The sequence below is a fragment of the Nematostella vectensis genome, chromosome 4, assembly GCF_932526225.1.
Source record: "Nematostella vectensis chromosome 4, jaNemVect1.1, whole genome shotgun sequence".
In the NCBI taxonomy this organism is placed as follows: domain Eukaryota; kingdom Metazoa; phylum Cnidaria; class Anthozoa; order Actiniaria; family Edwardsiidae; genus Nematostella; species Nematostella vectensis.
The window spans coordinates 2,883,691-2,907,914 of NC_064037.1; the positions used below are offsets into that span (position 1 = coordinate 2,883,691).

The window sequence follows — 24,224 nt, forward strand, 5'->3', positions numbered from 1 at the left end:
AGGGCTAAAATGCCCTTTTTCCTTAACAGTTACTGTATTTATTTTGGGGGGTTGGAAATTCCAGAGGGGTGGGGGGTCATACCTCCGGCCCCCTCAATAGGGGGGGGGGGGGTATGGATATTTTCTGGAACTACACATTCTTGCGGGGCGGCCCAGTTCGCAAGCGATGTCTCCAACAGAATTACATAACCCTATGTAGAAATTTATAGAATTTATATTGAACAGATTTTCGATATCAATAAACAAAGAATGGCTAACAGACAAAAATGGAGAGAAAAACGGTAAAATTTAAAAAAGAAATGAAAGGAAGGGAAAGGGAGGAAAATAAGCGCTGAAAGATTGAAAGAAATAGCAAAAGAGATTAATAAACAAAAAAAATAAAACAAAATAAAAAAGAAAGAAAGAAGTAAAAAAAAAAAACACTAACCGATAACAAGAACCGTCTTTCCTTCAAATCCTTGAAAGTTCTTGTACGGTGGCTATGCATTTGTTTTCCAGTAAAGATGTCTTGTCCGGGAAAACTGGACCATCTCAACTGCCATAGGGGACCAGTACATACCATCGCGGCATCATAAATCTTGTACAGTCTCTGCTTGCTCGTCAGCAGTACACTTATAATGCGCCTCCCATTTACCAGTGATTCCATTGATCTTGTGTATGTTTCACGCCTACGATCCACATGTTGAAGTTAACGCAGCCCAACTCGAACTCGGATGAATACAAACGAAAATACGTCAGCATCATTTTATGAGTCATAAAAGGGGCCAAGTCTTTTGGCATCGGGCCGGAAAACGCATTCATCTCTTCGCTTGTGTTGACCACTGTAGAGTCGTAGACGGAACTGTGCGAGTCAGGGTTATCTGAGTATCGAGCCATTTGCTTCCGATGCCGCTAACACTGCTCAAAACACTCCGGGTTCAAACCATCATCCAAGCAAGACTTGATGGCTGCTAGACAAGCAGATCCAGCTCCAATAACTGCTACCTTCATTTCGCGTAAAATATGTTTTAGTTGCAATGCAATGGTACAAACTGTTTTAAACGCCACTGGTCGGTCTTAGCAGCAAGATACAAGAAGTGAGCTTCGGGTACAACTGTTTATCAAATTAGTCTTTCTGTGTCCACCATGGCCCTGTCATGTAATATAACATTTTCAACTTGTTTAGCATCCAGGGGCGAGGCGGAACGTGGGTCATGGGGGAGGGGGAAGGGGGGCAGAGTGTGGGTCATGGGGAGGGGGAAGGGAGGCAGAACGTGGGTCATGGGGGAGGGGGAAGGGAGGCAGAACGTGGGTCATGGGGGAGGGGGAAGGAAGGCGGGGCGTTGGTCATGGGGGAGGGGGAAGGGAGGCGGAACGTGGGTCATGGGGGAGGGGGAAGGGAGGCAGAACGTGGGTCATGGGGGAGGGGGAAGGAAGGCGGAGTTTGTGTCATAGGGGAGGGGGAAGGGAGGCGGAACGTGGGTCATGGGGGAGGGGGAAGGGAGGCAGAACGTGGGTCATGGGGGAGGGGGAAGGAAGGCGGGGCGTTGGTCATGGGGGAGGGGGAAGGGAGGAGGAACGTGGGTCATGGGGGAGGGGGAAGGGAGACGGAGTTTGTGTCATAGGGGAGGGGTTTGGTGAGCGTGAGCCCAGCTAAAAGGTTTAAAAACTTCTTTCCTTTCAAATCCTTCCATATGTATTACCTACCTCATTATTCTTTATTTTCGCGCGTCTTAATTTTCGCGCACATTTTCTTTAGTCTCTGATTCCGCGATCGCGAAGAAAAAATGTGTTTGCGGGGGATTTAATTTCGCGAATTTGAAGTTCAAGTGACTTTCTTTTCTTGTTTTTCAAAAAAAAAAAACGACTGAAACAGGAACCAATATAATGAAGCAAAACCAACACGTTGTCCCTTTTAAAAGTCAGTTTTACGGTGCATGGTAATGGAAAGGTGTTCTTGCTCCTGACTGGAGCCATTATATCGATAGCTTTGTTACATGTCCTTACTAGGTGATCTCAACTCTTCAGTTTTTCTATATCCATTACATTTCGCGAGATTCGCGGACTTCATTTTTTGCTAGTCTTTAAGTTCGCGAATTTATTGAAATCGAGAATTTAAGTACGCGCGAAAATTAAGCAGAATGAGGTATTTAATGTTTGCGGTTTAAATGCTTGTGTTTGTGGACTTTTCTATCGCTTTTTTGTGAGATAAAATGACTAATAGTCTGCACAGTAAGATGCCAAAGAGTTTACACATGTTGTATGAGGGAGGATTGGGAAGGGGGGAGGGTGACCATACCACATTTTATTATTATTATTATTATTATTATTATTATTATTATTATTATTATTATTATTATTATTATTATTATTATTATTATTATTATTATTATTATTATTATTATTATTATTATTATTATTATTATTATTATTATTATTATTATTATTATTATTATTTATCTATTTACCCTGAAACAATCATCAGATCTGAGAATTTTCAGAGTCAGAACTCCTGTTTGTTTATGGTCTCTCTCGACAAAAAGCGCATAAAAAAGTACTTAGGGGCTTGGTTATTCTATTTTTTTTAGTTGTCAATCCCTTTCTCCGTCCTCTGCGTACGGGCCAATAATCGCATCGCAAAAAAAAAAAAAAAAAAAAAAACCTGAGCAACATCAAGACGCATAAGATATCTTATGCTCTCTTGACAATAAGCATTTATATTTGTGTGAATGTTTGTGATACTTGCGTTACAAAAAAGTCACCTCTCCCCAGCCTCTCGATACCAGCCACGGCTACATGGAATCGAGGTGTAAACGTCACGCGCCAGCAACAAGGAATAAGGAGGTTAGGAGGAAGCGACCTCGAGCTAAATGGTGGACACTTCATCGAAAACCGTGGAAATAGCACCGAGAAATATTTCAGACATGCCTTGAAAACTCATCTACATGTAGTCAGATATACAGGGTAGCAGTATGGGTCTTAGGGAGTCAAAATTATGCTTTCTTCCATACGAAGAGGCGGTAAAACGAGGTACAAAACAACTTCAGGGTTTCTGGACTGCAAGAAAACATCGTGTTTGATCTTTGTTTTGAACCGGTTTTTACTTGCAGTTACGGAGGAGGAGATGCAGAGACTTCGTCTAGCATTCAAGAGGTCTTCTGGAGTCAGTGGATTAATGCCACAGAACATGTTCAGTCGAGAAGTGTTGGGAGACGGTGTGCCATCCAAAGTTTGCGAGGTGCATTTCAGTTTGATCACCTCTTGAATGAACGTCTTCGTCTACGCAGCTAGAACCACAGTCGCTAATATTAGTCCGTTATATTTTTTCTTTAGCAAATCTATGGAGCCATCGGTGGAACTGGTAAAGGGGTAACATTTCGGGATCTCCTGTGCGGTTTGGTGTTGTTAACGCGAGGCACACGAGAAGAGAAAATAAAATGTGAGCAAAACATCAAACGCAGCTGAATTAATCATGAATATTTCGTTCAACGTCTGAAGTTTGTTCGACATCTACGATGTCTAAAGCTTTTTAAAATAACTTTTATTTATTTCTCTGGCAGTTATCTTTAATGTGTATTCATCTGATGGTACATATGTGACAAAGGACTGCATAGAAAGCCTTATTCTCGCTTGCGATGGGGGCAATATACCACAAGTTGTGAGTGATGTGTTCTCTGAGGTAAGTGGTAGAACAAAAATATTAAAACAGCCATTTACATGATTTAATGCTCTAAGCTTTTGATATAAACTAGCAATCTAAAACATTAAACTAACTCGGTGTTCAAACTCTGAATCAAAACAAACGCTACTCAGAGTTCAAGTTTATTATGAAATGGGTTTGAATTTTGTAAACAAATTTCGCACGTTTCTTCCGGGTTTAAAAATTGCACAAATTTATGTTCTTCAGATGTTATCACTCTAACCACTGTCGTCCATAAAATCTCCATTTACAGAACGAATATGAGGTTTTATCTAGATTGCCTTGATGAAAGGTGACTCAGTGAAAACATGAAAATATGAAATGGAAAGTACTCCATTTGTTTCCATTATGTAATAAATTGTGCTTTAAATTTCCTATAATTCCTAGACTTAATCTCTTCTGTTTCGGTCTTTAACCTGTTTGTTTTAATATTCTTATACAAAAAAATTGTTTGACCGTTCCAAGTGAACCTGATAAATCCTGAAAAAGTTTTCAATAGGTTAAGGGGGGTCTATATTAAACCCACAAGATCTCCAGCAGGTCACAGCTGTTGTATTATGAATAGCAACACTATGTGTACATAAGAAACGCTTGTTTTTGAATTTGAGTGAGCACTAAAATCAAACTCCATATTTTATTCTTTCATTTTATTTGTGGTATCAAATCTCATTAAAACAGACACAACTTTGTTGACTACAAATTTAGACAGCATATAATAGGTTAACTTTAGCATCCCTATTAATCATGACAAGCACCATTCTAGCAGATTGCTCAGTACCTTCATAAACTATTGTTAAAGATTGGTCTACCGTAAGCTGTTAAATAGTGTAAATAGTGTTTATTCTGAAAGGATTATGATTGATATAAAAGTTTTATTTGCAAGATGTTGTCTGCAAATTATGCTATCAAACACCAACCTCCCTTTTTTATTGATTTAGACCACACTAAGGATAAAGTAGAATAACATCAACTCTTATTGTATGGTATAAATACAAGATACTAGAAGCATATTTTAGTGATTAGTCAATAATTAAAAAAGTAAAAGAGATAATGTGTTTACTCATTACATTTTGCTATAAAATTTGCAGTGTTTAAACATTGCCTATTTTAATGTTTAAAGCAATGCTTGATGAGTTGTCCAAGAAATGGACTCTTTCCATTGTATCAGTTCCTAATGTGCAGTATTCAGTGTTGTTAGCATTTTTGTCTTGATTGTAGGTGGACCGATTAACATTTGATGAGTTCTCCCATTGGCTATTGAAGCACCCTGATGTCACAACTCTGACAAGATGGCTACTGATCGTTAGCAGTGGTTGCAGTCTGCAGTTAACAGACAACAGTGAAACACCGACCTTCTACCAGACACTAGCTACTGTCACACATTGTAAGTAACACCGACCTTCTACCAGACACTAGCTACTGTCACACATTGTAAGTAACACCAACCTTCTACCAGACACTAGTTACTGTCACACATTGTAAGTAACACCGACCTTCTACCAGACACTAGCTACTGTCACACATTGTAAGTAACACCGACCTTCTACCAGACACTAGCTACTGTCACACATTGTAAGTAACACCGACCTTCTACCAGACACTAGCTACTGTCACACATTGTAAGTAACACCAACCTTCTACCAGACACTAGTTACTGTCACACATTGTAAGTAACACCAACCTTCTACCAGACACTAGCTACTGTCACACACTGTAAGTAACACCAACCTTCTACCAGACACTAGCTACTGTCACACATTGTAAGTAACACCGACCTTCTACCAGACACTAGTTACTGTCACACATTGTAAGTAACACCAACCTTCTACCAGACACTAGCTACTGTCACACATTGTAAGTAACACCAACCTTCTACCAGACACTAGCTACTGTCACACACACTAAATAACAGCAACCTTCTACCAGATGCTAGCTACTGTCACACACTGTAAGTAACACCAACCTTCTACCAGACACTAGCTACTGTCACACATTGTAAGTAACACCGACCTTCTACCAGACACTAGCTACTGTCACACATTGTAAGTAACACTGTCCTTCTACAAGACACTAGTTACTGTCACACATTGTAAGTAACACCAACCTTCTACCAGACACTAGCTACTGTCACACATTGTAAGTAACACCAACCTTCTACCAGACACTAGCTACTGTCACACACACTAAATAACATCAACCTTCTACCAGATGCTAGCTACTGTCACACATTGTAAGTAACACCGACCTTCTACCAGACACTAGCTACTGTCACACATTGTAAGTAACACCAACCTTCTACCAGACACTAGCTACTGTCACACACTGTAAGTAACACCAACCTTCTACCAGACACTAGCTACTGTCATTCACTGTAAGTAACACCAACCTTCTACCAGACACTAGTTACTGTCACACATTGTAAGTAACACCAACCTTCTACCAGACACTAGCTACTGTCACACACTGTAAGTAACACCAACCTTCTACCAGACACTAGTTACTGTCACACATTGTAAGTAACACCAACCTTTTACCAGACACTAGCTACTGTCACACACTGTAAGTAACACCAACCTTCTACCAGACACTAGCTACTGTCACACATTGTAAGTAACACCAACCTCCTACCAGACACTAGCTACTGTCACACACTGTAAGTAACACCAACCTTCTACCAGACACTAGCTACTGTCACACACACAAAAGTAACACCAGCCTTCTACCAGACACTAGCCATTGTTTCACACTATGTTATGTAGTCATCTTTAAAGTTTCATGACTGTCTTTAGTGCAAGAGCTCGATATCATTGAGCTGGAAAAGAAGTACTGGTTTCTCAAGTCAGCATCCAAAAGTGGAAAGTTTGACTTGGAGACATTCACCATGCTGGCATCTCCCCCAATACCAAGTAGTGCTTGTAAAGGTGAGCTTTCTACAAACAATAGGCTAAAAAGTTTTTATTCTAACTCACTTGAGATGTTCCCCTTTGTAAAAACGGCAATAGTATGAATTTTGTTTTGTCTGCATAGCAGCTCAAGGGAGAGGGATGGGGGGAGAGGTGGCGAGAGGAGAAAAATTGAGCACGCGGCTGGGGGAGGACTGGGGGAGGGGAAGAAGGAAAAGCCTGCTGGCAGACCATTGAACTAGCCGCACCACTCCTAAGCCCACTCAGCATTTATCCTCAAGTAGCTGTCTAGCGGGACGATAACAAGCCCACTCAGCATTTATCCTCAAGTAGCTGTCTAGCGGGACGATAACAAGCCCACTCAGCATTTATCCTCAAGTAGCTGTCTAGCAGGACGATAACAAGCACAAATGCTTTTGATTTTGTTCTCGCTTCGGGAATAAGCACAAGGGTTTGCAAAATTAAACTTTTTCCAAAACCAATGCTGTCATAATTGCCAACCCATCATTCTTAAAAAAAAAGCTGCCTCAAGCACTGCAACTACTCGTACTTTAGGCCAAGATCCGGTCCTTACAAATATTGTTGGGCCAACAAAACGCTTGACAAGCTCTTCCTCAACAAATTTGTCTGCCATTTTCTCGCACTGATACAACGCTTTGATGGATGTACAATACATGTGACACGTCTCAGCCAATAGCAAGCCTCCGGTCTCTCAAAGACCGGAGTGAATGGCTAGAACAATAGTCTGCCAGCATGCTCTCCTGGTGATGCAAATTAGGATGAGCATTTTATATAAAGAATACTAACGAAGGTTTTATACAAAACCCTCATTCTAATTTGCATATTTAATAAAACTAAAATCAAGAGCTAGACAAAAAACATTGAGCAGGGCTTTCATTAACTTACAGAGTAGGCGGTGGAGATCGATAAGTAGGGCGTTGAGGGAGTTATTTTATCTTTTTAGTTCGAATAAAAAGTCAAATTTTTTTTTAAAAGTAGCCGGCGCTCGGTGGGCCACTGGGGCCTAATGAAATCCCTGTCAAGTCTAAGATAAAAAGTCGAAAGGAAGAATGAATTAATAAACAAATTAATATTAGCAAACTGACTTCAAAACAGGGATTCACAATCTGTTTCCCCTCTATTCAGACATATTCTTACCTTGATTCATTCTTTGCAAGAATTGCAAGAAAGGAACACAGTTTTCAAATAAAGTGGCTTTCTCTTCTGCAGTTTTAGCTGGTCGATATGCTCTTTTAGGAACGACTCAACAGAGTTCCGTTAATGCTTGATGAAGAAAGGCTTGCTTTACACAACATTTAAATTTAATATCAATTTGAATTCTTTTTTAATGAAAAGGTTTATCTTTGTATTTTTTAAGCATTGTTTTTTAACCTACAGTACCATGTACAAAGAAAGAAGGTCAATAGAAGCTGCATCTCGATTAGGCAAAAATAACTTTTGAGTATTAATGACGTTTTGAAGCCATTCAAAACACTTTAAGATCAACTCCTTCTTGTGTTTTAAATAGTACATAAAATGTGAGGTTTCTTTCATGATTGTTGGCAAGTATCTGTTGTGATTTGTTTCAGGTTTATTCCAAGCCTTTGATGAGAACAATGATGGTCATATTGACTTTAGGGAGATGGCTTGTGGGATCTCAGCCTGCTGTCGTGGATCCAGCTCAGAGAGACAACAGTGTAAGCCTTTTGAAATGAAGCATTGTGTTATGTTATACAATCTTTAATTTTACATGAAACTAGCTTTAGCATGGCGATTATTCTTCATAGTTTATTGATTGAAATAAGTTTCCCACCAGGCATGAAGGTCCGCTCAGAGTTAACAAAAATATATAATGCTTGGCTGGAGATATACCGTGCACATCAATATGTCTTTAAAATGACTTTACAAATCTTTTTATAATTATCTTTATTATTCTAATCGCTATATGTTAAGAAGTACCCTATTAATAACATTTTCAATACAAGATTGATTGCCTAATGTAATAAGGTGAGGAGAGGGGTATACCAGAAATTTGGTCTGCTGAAATGGAAAAACGAACCACCCCACTCAAAATCCTGGCTACGGGCCTGTAGGCAGTACATAAGTTAAAACTGATCTGTGTGTCCAGTTTGTTTCAGGGTTTTTGACTGTGACCAAGATGGTTTTCTGTCTAGAGATGAGCTGGAACTTATGTCCAAGATTCTCCTTCAGATTAGAAAAGAGAATTCTCCTGAAAAGGTGAGATCTCCAAACTTGAGGTTAATCTTTATTCTGTAAAGCAAAATCACGAAAGTAGTACATCTCGCGTACCTAACTTGGTATCTCCCCCTCATTCCAAATGCCAGAATTGGCTTTATTCCTTTGCATCACATGTTGTAGACCTTATATCATCAGAATAAATACTGATGATCTTTATATGGTACTTGGCCTCAAGTAATATGACGTCCACTTGCAAGTGTTGATTAATTAACAACTTGATGATCGACACTTACAGTTAATAAGGCAAACATGGGCAAAGCCACTCGCATACACATAAATTGTACCACCCATTTAGTTTAGTGGTACAGTTAATACGCATTACTGTATGTACCTAATATCTGTGATATCCCCAGGAAACAGACGAGTACTGTGACTCTATCCTTATGGCTGAGGAAATTTTATCCAACTGTGAAAAACCCAAGGTACAGTAAAGCTGTTTTCCATTTAAGCAATGTTTTATAATAAAAGCCATGTATACTTTTTCACCTTTTGATATTTGTCCTAACAGGATGGCAAGGTGAATCTGGAAGAATTTCAAGTGTGGTCCAACCTCCACCGCTTTTCACTGCTCTTTCCTAAGCTCTTAGTCCAGGTTTGTACATTCTACTAGTCAATTATCCTCATTTGGGTATTACATAGAGTTTATTCCTTTTTCAGCCTATTTGGAAACTCTAGAGACAAGGGAGGGAAACTGGAGACCATTTGTAACAAGCTGAATTTCTCATTCACAGGTCTGCCATATTGTGTTAGGACTGAGGCCACTCACAAGAGAAGTTGAATTACAAGTTATCAGGTCAGGATTCAATACTTTTCATGCATTTCTTGCTGAAACAATAAGAGTTTACTTCTAGTCACTGTTAACTGCCTCTTGCCAAGTGTACTTATGCCATGTATTTTACTACCATTGTCATGATAAGGGCAGGCCTGGTATTAAAATGTACCATGGTCATGATAGGGGCTGGCCAGGTATGAAAATGTACCATGGCCATGATAGGGACTGGCCAGGTATGAAAATGTACCATGGTCATGATAGGGGCCAGGTATTAAAATGTACCATGGTCATGATAGGGGCCAGGTATTAAAATGTACCATGGTCATGATAGGGGCTGGCCAGGTATTAAAATGTACCATTGTCATGATAGGGGCTGGCCAGGTATGAAAATGTACCATTGTCATGATAGGGGCTGGCCAGGTATTAGAATGTACCATGGTCATGATAGGGGCTGGCCAGGTATTAAAATGTACCATGGTCATGATAGGTGCTGGCCAGGTATTAGTATGTACCATGGTCATGATAGGGGCTGGCCAGGTATGAAAATGTACCATGGCCATGATAGGGACTGGCCAGGTATGAAAATGTACCATGGTCATGATAGGGGCCAGGTATTAAAATGTACCATGGTCATGATAGGGGCCAGGTATTAAAATGTACCATGGTCATGATAGGGGCTGGCCAGGTATTTAAATGTACCATTGTCATGATAGGGGCTGGCCAGGTATGAAAATGTACCATTGTCATGATAGGGGCTGGCCAGGTATTAGAATGTACCATGGTCATGATAGGGGCTGGCCAGGTATTAAAATGTACCATGGTCATGATAGGTGCTGGCCAGGTATTAGTATGTACCATGGTCATGATAGGGGCTGGCCAGGTATTAAAATGTACCATGGTCATGATAGGTGCTAGCCAGGTATTAAAATGTACCATTGTCATGATAGGGGCTGGCTCGAGCGTGAAAACCAACAGGGTCTTAAACCTGGAACACTTTGGTACCTGGTATCTATGTCATGGTGGAGAAAGTGGAAGGAATTTGTTAACTATCAGGTATGTGCAATATTATGTATGGCTTAAGGTGTACCAGTAAGTATATACATGTAGCTTATGGTTGGTACAGTATAGACCTTCTAAAGGTGTACCAGTAAGTATGTACGTGTAGCTTATGGTTGGTACAGTATAGACCTTCTAAAGGTGTACCAGTAAGTATGTACATGTAGCTTATGGTTGGTACAGTATAGACCTTCTAAAGGTGTACCAGTAAGTATGTACATGTAGCTTATGGTTGGTACAGTATAGACCTTCTAAAGGTGTACCAGTAAGTATGTACATGTAGCTTATGGTTGGTACAGTATAGACCTTCTAAAGGTGTACCAGTAAGTATGTACATGTAGCTTATGGTTGGTACAGTATAGACCTTCTAAAGGTGTACCAGTAAGTATGTACATGTAGCTTATGGTTGGTACAGTATAGACCTTCTAAAGGTGTACCAGTAAGTATGTACATGTAGCTTATGGTTGGTACAGTATAGACCTTCTAAAGGTGTACCAGTAAGTATGTACATGTAGCTTATGGTTGGTACAGTATAGACCTTCTAAAGGTGTACCAGTAAGTATGTACATGTAGCTTATGGTTGGTACAGTATAGACCTTCTAAAGGTGTACCAGTAAGTATGTACATGTAGCTTATGGTTGGTACAGTATAGACCTTCTAAAGGTGTACCAGTAAGTATGTACATGTAGCTTATGGTTGGTACAGTATAGACCTTCTAAAGGTGTACCAGTAAGTATGTACATGTAGCTTATGGTTGGTACAGTATAGACCTTCTAAAGGTGTACCAGTAAGTATGTACAGGTAGCTTATGGTTGGTACAGATAGACCTTCTAAAGGTGTACCAGTAAGTATGTACATGTAGCTTATGGTTGGTACAGTATAGACCTTCTAAAGGTGTACCAGTAAGTATGTACATGTAGCTTATGGTTGGTACAGTATAGACCTTCTAAAGGTGTACCAGTAAGTATGTACATATAGCTTATGGTTGGTACAGTATAGACCTTCTAGTGCTGTTAGTAGCACAAATTGATACTAAAACACTTTTTTTCCTTAGCCAACACGAAGATCATCAACAGGATCCGTGAAGAAAAATGGCACAATTCCTAGCAAGCCCAATCAGACAGCAAACAATACCCCAACATGGAGCTCAGAATCGTTACGGACGAGAACAATACTGCGCAGGGAGTCACATCCCTCCTACCCCAACACAGCAGTGACCAAGAATGAGAGCATGAATGGTCACTGTACTCCTGAGGTGGAGCCTGGGCCAGGACAAATTGATAACACATCCCTCATTGAACCTGAAACTAGGAAGGTACATGTGGCATTCAAGCTACTTTGGGGTTCTTTCAAGTACCGTATAGATTATATAGAGAACAACGAAATTTATCACTCGCAAACACGCTCAAGCTTATGAATATTCAGCGAGTCGATCTTTTCGAGTAGAATATGCATGAGTCTCGAGTACTCCCGAGTGGAGGTTATGTTACTCTAGACCTGTACTGTAATAACTTATTTTCTAGGTGATGATACTAACTGGAGAAGGAGGAAGGCTAAAGCGAAGTGTTCCTCTTGGGAGAGGCAGAGATTTTGAGATTCTGCCTGAACCCGTTTGGAGAGCATTGTTGACTTGGTATGGTGGGGGTCCAGCCCTTCCCAGGACGGTGAGTACCGACTGCCCTCAGACCAATTACATACAGTAAGTATAGAAATAGGTCTTAACAAGTGTAAGTCATGAGGAAATTAGTTTATGAAAAAATAGACATAAATCTAGAAATTATGTTATTTGCTTTTACACTGTACACATATAGACAATGAGAAGCTGTAATAGAAGAATAAAATGAATCCTAATCTGAAAAATACCTAAATACTAAATTTATGCTTCTCTGATTCAACACTTGTTATTGTTGCTGTTAGTTATTCAATGTGAGAAAAATATGCATGATTACAATATACCACCATATGATTGTTTTACTATAGGTAGTGGTACCATTAAATGGTGACTCTACACCAGAGCTTGAACTCTTTCCATTAAACTTGAAAATCTACCGGCATTCCCCTCCACCTACAAGAGGTGGTATTACTACCTGGACAGGGGTGGGGTTTGGCCTGAGCAGCTTTGGGTTCAACACCAACTCCATGACAGCTAGCCATGCCCCTCCCAAGAAGTACCTGGCATATCTTGCGGCTTTCAGCTACATCAACACCCTCCAGCAGGTGGGTGTACTAATGATCTGTTAGAGACTCTAGCCCTTGACTTTAGTTTTGAAAGTATTTTAATTAATACTTTATCTTATGATTTGAAACACTCATCGAATATTCCTGTTAACAATGCATCATAACCCCAATTTTTTTGTTACATCATCACCCATACAACTTTATCTAAGTGTCTGAAATAGGATGGTAAATGCAGGAATTATTTGTATTGTACTGGTTGCATATTGTAAAACAACTTTTAGTAAAGAGGTACTAGAATTTTTGCTTTCCCTTTTATGCCAAAAAAGAAAGCACTGCCTGTGAATACCTCAAACTGTAAATGAAAGATCTCATCAAATGCACATCCTGCTTCATGTGCTCTTAGATTATAATGACGATTGTTGTTTCCTATAGGTTCTGGAGTACATTAGTGGCCGGCTGCGGATACGCACTGAGGATCTAAGACTTTGGATCATGAATGATGATGTAAGAAAGCAGCCCATCACTGTTATTCTATGCAGAATAATAACTTCATATTTTCCATTTATCAGAACACCTTGCACCTCCTAGAAGAGGAAAACTCATCTCTGAGGGATCTCAACTTAACAGACAACATGAATCTTCTATTAGAAGGTACCCTCTAGTGTGTGTGTTCCACTCTAGCTTGTCTATTAGAAGGTAACCTCTAGTGTGTGTTCAAGTCTAGCTTGTCTATTAGAAGGTAACCTCTAGTGTGTGTGTGTTCCAGTCTAGCTTGTCTATTAGAAGGTAACCTCTAGTGTGTGTGTGTTCCAGTCTAGCTTGTCTATTAGAAGGTAACCTCTAGTGTGTGTGTGTTCCAGTCTAGCTTGACTATTAGAAGGTAACCTCTAATGTGTGTGTGTTCCAGTCTAGCTTGTCTATTAGAAGGTAACCTCTAGTGTGTGTGTGTTCCAGTCTAGCTTTTCTATTAGAAGGTAACCTCTAGTGTGTGTATGTGTTCCAGTCTAGCTTTTCTATTAGAAGGTAACCTCTAGTGTGTGCGTGTGTTCCAGTCTAGCTTGTCTATTAGAAGGTAACCTCTAGTGTGTGTGTGTGTGTGTGTGTTCCAGTCTAGCTTGTCTATTAGAAGGTAACCTTTAGTGTGTGTGTGTGTGTTCCAGTCTAGCTTGTCTATTAGAAGGTAACCTCTAATGTGTCTGTGTTCCAGTCTAGCTTGTCTATTAGAAGGTAACCTCTAGTGTGTGTGTGTGTGTTCCTGTCTAGCTTGTCTATTAGAAGGTAACCTCTAGTGTGTGTGTGTGTTCCAGTCTAGCTTTTCTATTAGAAGGTAACCTCTAGTGTGTGTGTGTGTTCCTGTCTAGCTTGTCTATTAGAAGGTAACCTCTAATGTGCGTGTGTTCCTGTCTAGCTTGTCTATTAGAAGGTAACCTCTAGTGTGTGTGTGTGTTCCTGTCTAGCTTGTCTATTAGAAGGTAACCTCTAGTGTGTGTGTGTTCCTGTCTAGCTTGTCTATTAGAAGGTAACCTCTAATGTGTGTGTGTTCCCGTCTAGCTTGTCTATTAGAAGGTAACCTCTAGTGTGTGTGTGGTCCAGTCTAGCTTGTCTATTAGAAGGTAACCCCTAATGTGTGTGTGTTCCATTCTAGCTTGTCTAATAGAAGGTAACCTCTAATGTGTGTGTGTGTTCCTGTCTAGCTTTTCTATTAGAAGGTAACCTATAGTGTGTGTGTGTGTTCCAGTCTAGATTGTCTATTAGAAGGTAACCTCTAGTGTGTGTGTGTGTGTTCAACAGTCTAGCTTGTCTAATAGAAGGTAACCTCTAGTGTGTGTGTGTGTTCCAGTCTAGCTTGTCTATTAGAAGGTAACCTCTAGTGTGTGTGTTCCTGTCTAGCTTGGCTATTAGAAGGTAACCTCTAATGTGTGTGTGTTCAACAGTCTAGCTTGTCTAATAGAAGGTAACCTCAAATGTGTGTGTTTTCCAGTCTAGATTGTGCGGTATGATGACCTTTGTGAATGTTGATTGGATACCCTGAGGGGAAGGGAAGACGTTGGGAAAGGGGTTTTGAAAATGTTTAACCTTCCAAAGGGGGTGCTCCGGAAAAAAACTGAAACTTAGTGTTTAGTAAGGTCTCTGAAATGTTAAGGTGTCCTATAGAGTCAATATCTTCCTTCCCCCCCCCCCCCTCCCCTTCAGGATATTTAATGAACACTCCCTTATTGTCCTTATCATTTTTTTCCCTTAGTGCGTAACAGGGACATGAGCTGGCCTGAGGAGATGTCATCACTAGCTTCCAGCAAAAGTCTGAGGGAAAAACTCAACCTTGGTAAGTTCAATTATCATTGCTTTGTAAATGCCTGTGCTTAAAAAAATTGTAGAAACATAGTACCATTACCCTTGGTATAGCATCACATCATGTCAGTGTTTGTGTAGCACACATTAAAAAAAACATGGTGGTATTTCCAAGTCACAAGACTACCACCCTCATCAGGGTGGTTTGAAGCATGTTTCACCCTCCCTTTCCCTATACCAGAAACTTAAAACAGCCTTAAACACTCCTTTTAGGATAGGAGCTAGTTTGTTTGGTTTGTGCTTTTTGCAAAACCTACCAGAATAAATACCAGTGATGTTACCAATCTTAGTCAGGACAAATGTTCTTAATCAATTGTCTCATGTGTGCTATTTGCAGAGCCTACTGAGAAGGGTGCTACAGGCCTTAGCAACCTGGGTAATACTTGCTTCATGAACTCTGCACTACAGTGCCTCAGTAACACACAGCCCCTCACGCAGTTCTTCACTGCAAAGTGTCACTACTATGAGCTAAATAGGTATGCTGGATGAATAAAATAAATGAATTTAAACAGTGGCGTAGCCAGGATTTTTAACAGGAGGGGGCCCAAAAGGGACCTTCAAGGCCTTTTTTCCTGTATTTTAAAAAATGTCTCATACATTTACTGTATTTTTGGCTGCTAAAAGGGGGGGCCCGGGTCCCCTAGGCCACCCCCCTGGCTACGCCCCTGTTAAGAAGCCAATCACCCTCCATTTAATTTGAGGGATAGGAACAGGGCTTTATGAAAGGAAAAGCATTAAGACTCAACTCTCTCCTGCACAGGGACTCAAGCGCATACCTGTGTGTTATAGGACACTGCCACTACAGAACAATGCCTTTCCAACTGCACAACCCTTTGTTTGAACAAGAAATTTAATTTCGATTGAAACAGTGTTAATGTTGCTAGATAAATATTCTATGTTGCCATTGTTAATTCTGTGCATATTCTCCGTCGCCATCGTTTAACATGTTGCTGTGTGTTGTTCAGGTAATTCCCTGGAAATAGTTCTACAACCCAGATTTTTTAAAACTTGGCATAAACAATATGGAAGTTAAGGGCTTTCAAAAAATGTAATAAAAAAATGGGGGTACCGACCTCGTTTTCACAACAGAGGGGCGTAGAGTTGACGCGTTTTTACTGATCGCGCAAGGAAAAATCCCAACTCTTAGTTTTCAAAAAGAGTGCCTATAGTCTTTAAAAAATTAAGTTCTGTTTGTCAAGCTGCAAGAATCCGATCTCCTAAACAATAACCCGTAGAAGCTAATGTTCAAAACAAATCACATTTTAAGAGATCGCACTAAAAGACATTGTTTTCGCCACTATTCATACGGTAAAAAAGCGACATTTTGAAGTATTTTTACGGCTTTTAAGGGAAATAACAAAACTTCTACAACCCAATTTTTTTTTTCTTCTTTCAGTATATCATTTTTCCGTATATATTTAACTATTTGAGCAAATAAAAAATGGGGGTAACCGACTTCGTTTTTCTGTCAAAGCGATTTTAAGTAAAAAACGCGCGCCTTTTGCTGGGTTTTCTTGTACATCTGTGGCGCGCGCGCGCACTTAATACCGGAAAATTCGAACAAACAGCGCGCGCCACTATGCGCAGAAGGGGCGCGCAGTGCAATTCAAGGGAATTACCTTAATTCTGTGCATATTCTCCGTCGCCATTGTTAACTCTGTGCATATTCCCCGTCGCCATCGTTTAACATGTTGCTGTGTGTTTAGGACTAACCCTCTAGGCATGAAGGGCCATATAGCTCGTCGCTATGGCGACCTTGTAGAAGATCTCTGGAGTGGGAGTTCGAGGAGTCTAGCACCTCTCAAGCTGAGAGTAAGTCACTTCCCAGCCCAAAAAACATAGTAATTGGCATCATGTCATTGACGCACAGTGAATAAGATAATACAGAGTATACGAAGTAACTCTTTGTGCAACGCTACCAATGCACTACTCATTGACTATAAAATACCTTGCTGTTGATTGTAGTGGACGATAGGGAGGTACGCCCCAAGGTTCAATGGCTTTCATCAACATGATGCTCAGGTACAGTCAACCTTTGTCTTTCTCTGCTTAATATGTGCAGCTTTTTTTGAAAAGCTGTTCCTTTCCCTGTCAGCATTTACTCCATTGTTCACTATTACGAACTTTAACGCATGTCATTTTTACAGGAGTTCCTGTCATTTCTTCTAGATGGTCTACATGAGGACCTTAACAGGTAAGTCATCCATTTGGATGCCAGACAAACATATATGTCTAACGGCTCAACCTTCAGGTAAGTTCATTTGGATCCCAGAAACATATCTCACAACACAGCGTTCAGCTAAGTCTATTTGAATTCTACAACGGATTCATACATGTCTTGCGTCTTAACTTCCAGGTAAGTCATTTTGGATCTCAGGACAAACTTTTTATCACGATATAACCTTTTCTGTTTTCAGAGTTCATGACAAACCTTATGTGGAACTCAAAGACAGTGATGGCCGGCTTGATGAGATTGTTGCTCAAGAGGTAATATAATCGGTGAATCATTAATAAAATAGGGCACTGTATATTATAGGGCTATGATAAGTGGAATGATCTGATTTCATGTACAGTACATGACTCTAGTCTGCCTAAGATGTGATAAGTGGAATGATCTGATGCCCTGGCAGTGATTTTATGCATCCTATTATGTGATGACATGGTCTTCCTTCCATAGGCCTGGGATAACCATATCAAGCGGAACCAGTCCATTATCGTAGATTTATTTCAGGGTCAGGTAAGTGTTTACCGATTATAAGATGAGCGACTTCTTGTTTGACCACACACAGCGTATATAAGCGAGTGCTGTTTTGGTTCCAGCTCAAATCGCAAGTCCGCTGTGTAGAGTGTGGCTATGTGAGCGCCAGGTTTGACCCCTTTACCTTCCTCTCACTGCCTCTCCCAATGGATAACTCCATCTTCATCGAAATCGTTGGTAAGTCGGATCATGGTAGAATACTCTTGCATGAAATTAACCTCAGCTTGTATAATAATGGAACTCGTGTGTGTTCATGCGCGGAGTTTTACACCGTCATTTATATTAAGGTATTGTGTTTTCTTGTGCCAGTTGTCCCCCTGAGTGGCGCCACACCCGTAAAGTACGGCCTTCTGCTGAACAATGACGATAAATACAAGGCTGTACGCAAGGAGCTTGCCAAGCTGTGTGTCATCAACGTGGCGCAGCTACTGCTGGTGGAGGTGTACGGCGCCACAGTCAAGGTAAGGGGCGTGCCAAGTGGCGACTTCATGTACTTCTTTATCCACACAGTGCTATTTGATTTCACATACACTCGCACTCAAGACAACGTGCCGAGAGATTGGAATACGTAAAGCTGTTTCACTGCATCGCTATAATGATCCCTTATCTCTCTTTTCAGAGCCTACCTACAGACTCTCAAAAGATCCGCTCAGCTTTAGGTGGTATCCTGTATGCCTACGAGGTCCCCGAGAATGTGTACGACACGCCGACCTCCTCGCCATCAGTGGCATCCCGACAACAGATCGTCACTTCCTTCAAGAAGACACCCACTATTGTACCCGAGTCTGAAGAGGATGCTAATAAATGCGAGAGTAACGCTCCCCCTAGGCTTGACAATAAGCCTAGTAGTAACCATGGTCAAACCGACCCTGCCAATAAGCCTTGTGAACGTGGCCCAGCGAAGCCCGACGATACACCTTCAGGTACCGGAGAAATTGGTCCAGCTGGAAGCACGAGATTTACTGATTCAGATAAAAACTCTAGTAGAGGAACCATCGAAAGTGGCGATACAGATAAGAACTCGAATAGAGGGAGCAGCGAGAATGTGCTGCGTGTGGAGGAGAACTGGTTCTCGGAAGATTCCAAGAAAAAGCGACGGAATAGTCCTAGCTTGCTCAAGAGGCTGAGCCCTAAACCCAGAAAAAATGTCAGTCCTAAGATAACGGTAAATTCAACGAATGGCGACTTACGGGAGTCTTCGTCGTCTTCCTCATCAGAGCTTTCGTCCCAGGGGTGCTCGGCCTCAGACTCTGGGATTTCTATGAACAATGACCAGTCTCCCACGATTCACAACCGACGTGTGGGGACTGGCGGCGATGGTGTGGAGACACCGTCATCGGGACCTTCACCTTACTTGGGATACTGCTTTAAGGGATTCGTAGTGGCGATTCATAGAAAGATGGTAAGCTATCATGTCTCGTGTTTTATTGGCGATTCATAGAGAGATGGTAAGCTATCATGCCTCGTATTTTATTGGCGATTCATAGAGAGATGGTAAGCTATCATGCCTCGTGTTTTATTGGCGATTCATAGAGAGATGGTAAGTTATCCGGCCTATTGGCGATTCATAGAAAGATGGTAAGTTATCAGGCCTCGTATTTTATTGGCGCATTCATAGAAAGATGGTTAGTTATCAGGCCTCGTATTTTATTGGAGATTCGTAGAAAGATGGTAAGCTATCAGGCCTCGTGTTTTAAGTTATCAGGCCTCGTATTTTTAAGTAAGTTATCAGGTCTCGTATTTTTAGTAAGTTATCAGGCCTCGTATTTTTAAGTAAGTTATCAGGCCCCGTATTTTTAGTAAGTTACCAGGCCTCGTATTTTTTCGTAAGTTATCAGGCCTCGTATTTTTAGTTAGTTATCAGGCCTCGTGTTTTTAGTAAGTTATCAGGGCCTTATATTTTTAGTAAGTTATCAGGCCTCGTGTTTTATTGCTGATTCATAAAAAGTATTCAGGCCTAGTGCTGTGGCAATTCACAGAAAGATTCACGTTCAGTAGCGGTTTTCGTGAAGTTTTTTGCGGCGTGAATATCAATATAATCCCGATGGCTGACAAAAGAAAACCCGGCGTTCCAGTGCTCTCAAGAATATAGTATCTATAATATACGTGATCAAGCCACATTTTTATTACAGAATCGTTCGGATGCATACTTCCTGTCACCCCAGAAGAACAGACCAAGTTTATTCGGGGTCCCTGTGGTTGTCCCGTGCACGTCCCGCACAAAGCATTGCGAGCTGTACCAGACCGTGTGGAAACAGGTTTCCCGACTTCTTAGCGCGCCTGCTCCCGGAGACAAGAACGCCAAGGATGGGTAGGTTTTGGCGTGGCCTCGTCATGTCTTCATGCTTCCTTTACATACTGTATATAAGTAACGAGAATGCAAGAAGGTTTTGTCCTTTTTAACTCGTGAATGCTTGCAAAGCATTTACGAGTTATTGGAGGGACTTCTGTGTCACTCGATCGTCGGATCGTCAGATCGTTGGATCGTTGGATCGATCATCCGTAAACTTTTTGTGGTCTTTCTGTGCTTTCGCAACACAGCAAATTAACTCTGTGTGTTGTAGGAACACCGGTGATTACCCGTTCGAGCTGCGCGTAGTGCAGAAGGATGGAGTCACGTGTGCTTGGTGTTCATGGTTCCGGTTTTGCCGTGGTTGCCTTATCAAATGTTCGGATCAAGAGTTCGGTAACAGCTCGTCGTACATAGCGATCGAGTGGGACCCGACCACGCTACACCTCCGCTACCAGTCGTCCCTGGAGAAGAACTGCGAGGAGCATGAGAGCGTGGAGCGGAGCCGCAGGCTTCAGACGGAGCCTATCGACTTGTACGAGTGCCTGCGGGCGTTCACCAACGAGGAGGAGCTCGGCGATGAGGAACTCTGGTAAGAAACTCGGCTCGAGGGGGTGAGGGTCCAATATAAAGGTCAAGAGTCCAGTACTAAGGTCAAGGGTCAAATCTTTCATTATGCCGCTCTTCCATTGCTATAGATGTGATATGTAAGATTAGATATGTAAGATTGAGATCCAATATAGAATCACGCATTAAAAAAATGTTGCATTAAAAATTGGTTGTGAAATTTATTGCAAAAAAATGCTTATCGCAGAAATATCCACGCGTTTACGAGTTTGTATATAGAACAGTTTAACAGCTACTCACTTGAATAATGCTTTGCTGGACTCCTTTGTTATAGAGTGCATATTGACGCCGTTGAGTTTGTCATCCTTTTAACCCCGTTCTCGATGTATAATCTTGCTGTGACATCCATAGGTAAACGCAACTTCAATCTTTTTTGTCGCGTTTCTTGTCAGGTACTGCAACAAGTGCAAGAAGCATCGGTTAGCGGTGAAGAAGCTTGAGATTTGGAGTCTTCCTCCCATTCTGGTACGATCCGCGGCGATATTGTTTGCAAGGATTAATTCGTTGTTTCTGTGTTATATTATGGATGTGCCCCCCCCCCCATATTATGAGGCTCTGGTGTCATTGCACATTTACATATTTTAGTAAAAAAAATCATTTTTTCTTCGGTATCAGTCAGGGCATCCATGTCTCTTGTAGCACAGGTCGTTTACGCTCGGCAAAAGCATTCCATCGAAAGAAGTTCACTCTTTATTCAGGTGATCCATTTGAAGCGCTTTCAGTACGTGAATGGTCACTGGGTCAAGTCAAACAAGATTGTCAACTACCCCATGGCGGGCTTTGACCCCTCTGCATTCCTAGTACCCAGGCCACCCGGTAGCCACTTGACCGTCAGGCGTGAGAACACGACCGTAACCACGGTAACCGTGCGCAGCTCGGTCAAAGAGGAAAAGGAGGAAGATGTGGAGGCTGAAAAGGCCGCGTCGAACTGTGCGGATAGCAACGATTTCAATTCACCATTCGGTCTTGTTACTTCTGGATTACCTACTTCCGGGCCTGTTACTTCCGGTTTGTGCAACTCAATGTCTGCTACTTCCGTTGAGAACACAAATGGCTGTGCGTCTTGTAGCAGTCGAGATATGGACTGTTCGGGTGCAACCACGAGTCAAGTCGAACTCAATACCAAGAACAACTCACGCAATTCTTCCATATCCAGCCTTAACTCTGCTAAAGTACATCCAGAAGTCAGCGGTAGCAAGGTTGCTAGGGACCATAGTACGCCGTCGCCATGTCGTGATGGCTCGTGTCGTGATGCCCCGTTTCGTGATGGCGCAAGTCATGATGTCGCCTGTCGTGATGGTTCGTGTCGTGATGTCCCGTTTCGTGACGGCGCAAGTCCTGATAGCGCGTGCCCTGGTATCGATTGCCGTGATGGCCCGTGTCATGCTAATGGATGTTGTGATGATCCATCTCAGGAGAATATACGGTACAGGGCATCTTCCATGTCGTTCAAGACTCCTGTTTATCGACTCTACGCTATGTCGGTGAGTAAACAATGCCTCTTGCAATACATTTCACATGCATTCCTGTTGATAGGCTTCGCGACCCTGCATGCTCGTACAAATATGCTTAGCTTGATGGGCGCTGGTCGTATGTGATTCACCGAATTTTCCTTTTTTCTAGTGTCATTCTGGAGTCCTTGGTGGAGGGCACTACATCTCGTACTCACACAACCCGAACGGCAAGTGGTACTGCTACAATGATAGTAGCTGCAAGGTATTACAAGGGCTTACATCGCAGAGTTGACCCAGACAGACAGACAGACAGACAGACAGACAGACAGACAGACAGACAGACAGACAGACAGACAGACAGACTATACGTATTATCGTACATCTTGCCCACTACTGATTGTTTCGTAGGAATGTGACGTCAACAAGATGCACGTGGACTCGCCCTACCTGCTATTCTATCAGCAAGACGACTTGAATGAGAAGGCCTTCCTCCCCAGCGTCCGCGATAGGACGCCCGACAATGTCAGTGACGACGAGGATTTCGAGAACGATGTCAAGCGAATGTGCTCCGTTCAGTAGCCGTGTGGTGCCTGTGAGACTTGTCCGCTTGCGTCCTTTCGTCTGTGAGCCGATCAAAGTCGACTTGTTTATCGTGACAGTCGTGTTTTTACCGTGTAACTCTTCTACCCAAGTGATGTAGAACTTGTGTCAACTTGTAACACATTCTTTATTAAACCGTATACAATACGTGATGTAAGTAAAATTACGGCTTTAGGGATTGGTTTGAAATGTTTTTTTTTTTATTTCTCTAAGCCTTGCCCAGAAAGCTTTTGCTTGAGATCTCGCAGTTTGTGCCGACTATTGTTTTAAATTCCAATTGTTTTCGGTCAAAATTTAGAAACCCTTTACAGTGTCTCAATTACGGGAAAAATAAACCTAGAGAATTAAAACCCAAAACATGTTCTTACTCGCTCTGCGATCCAATTGAATATTATTTCTAGTAGATACTTCTATCACATATATTTTCTTTTCGGACAGGCAAGACAGTAGCACATGCTAAACATATAGACAATTTGATGACAGGCTTGCTGCTCGGTGCAAAACTATGTTTTGAACCGTTTTCAATTTTTCTAGTGTTGACCAAGGTATTAGTAACAGTTCCTAAGCTATTTCTTAACATGCAAATGTTTCACCATTAATATCACATAACGAATGTCATGGTCATAGAGTTATAAGGAGTATTCATGCGCATAAGTGTTTATTGAATGCAAAATTGAGTGAATTATAATGCTAAAGCTAATGGTACATTGGAGTATTGTAAATAAATCTATTTATCGAATTTTATTCGCGGAAATATTCATGTACAGTGACGAATGGTTTGAAAATAAATTCCTTTGCGTTTGTAAACTGCACGCTTGTCCCTTCCTCACAACCTTCTCTATTGAGCCAACTATCCCAACATTTTATGAGCGAATTTGCCCTTTAAAAATACCATCCTCCAACTCCAACTATCCTCCAACACAATATCTAAAGGTTGGTTCTCACTAGGGCGCAAACGGAAGCGCAAGAAAATCAAGCAGTTGCGTTCTCTTGCGCTTGCGTTCTAGTGAGAATCGGAAAATTACGTGCGCTGCGCTTGCGCTTAGTCACCTATCCTTTGACACAATACCTCCACCCCCACCCCCTATGAGTCAACTTTCCCTTAACAAAATACCTCTACCCCCACCCTCGATAAGTCAACTATACATTAACAAGATACCTCCACCCCCTATGAGTCAACTATACCTTAACAAAACAACTCTACCCCCACCCTCCCTGAGTCAACTATACCTTAACAAGATACCTCCTGAGTCAACTATCCCTTAGCAAAATACTTCCACCCCCACCCCCTATTAGTCA

General features: G+C 41.5%; 1 protein-coding gene across 3 annotated transcripts; it reads left to right on the forward strand.

Moving 5' to 3' along the window:
• The first annotated feature begins 2,796 nt into the window (after positions 1-2,796).
• Positions 2,797-23,732, forward strand: LOC5511546 (ubiquitin carboxyl-terminal hydrolase 32-like). Of its 3 annotated transcripts, XM_048726593.1 has the most exons (33): positions 2,797-3,009; positions 3,090-3,217; positions 3,313-3,418; positions 3,540-3,658; positions 4,898-5,063; positions 6,469-6,600; positions 8,172-8,279; positions 8,711-8,820; positions 9,195-9,263; positions 9,350-9,433; positions 9,573-9,634; positions 10,561-10,666; positions 11,724-11,984; positions 12,193-12,333; positions 12,650-12,886; positions 13,280-13,351; positions 13,417-13,498; positions 15,090-15,170; positions 15,534-15,672; positions 16,903-17,008; positions 17,162-17,218; positions 17,344-17,390; positions 17,614-17,683; positions 17,874-17,933; positions 18,017-18,131; positions 18,264-18,415; positions 18,574-19,356; positions 20,087-20,265; positions 20,519-20,836; positions 21,264-21,336; positions 21,570-22,355; positions 22,495-22,587; positions 22,734-23,732. In XM_048726593.1, the coding sequence occupies exons 1-33, from the start codon at positions 2,952-2,954 to the stop codon at positions 22,902-22,904; spliced, it is 5,271 nt and encodes a 1,756-aa protein (XP_048582550.1). In that variant the 5' UTR covers positions 2,797-2,951; the 3' UTR covers positions 22,905-23,732. The 3 variants fall into 3 exon arrangements, with proteins under 3 accessions (XP_048582550.1, XP_048582552.1, XP_048582551.1); XM_048726595.1 differs by lacking the exons at positions 2,797-3,009; positions 3,090-3,217; positions 3,313-3,418; positions 3,540-3,658; positions 4,898-5,063 and adding an exon at positions 5,913-5,956; XM_048726594.1 differs by lacking the exons at positions 2,797-3,009; positions 3,090-3,217; positions 3,313-3,418; positions 3,540-3,658; positions 4,898-5,063 and adding an exon at positions 6,238-6,285.
• Positions 23,733-24,224: the final 492 nt, after the last annotated feature.

Excerpts from the sequence above, each read along its gene's own strand:
- LOC5511546 (XM_048726593.1), top strand. The coding sequence starts at position 2,952 with ATGGGTCTTAGGGAGTCAAAATTATGCTTTCTTCCATACGAAGAGGCG. Across the intron at positions 13,352-13,416 it reads TTTGGATCATGAATGATGAT|AACACCTTGCACCTCCTAGA; the intron begins GTAAGAAAGCAG and ends TCCATTTATCAG. Across the intron at positions 15,673-16,902 it reads CACTACTATGAGCTAAATAG|GACTAACCCTCTAGGCATGA; the intron begins GTATGCTGGATG and ends CTGTGTGTTTAG.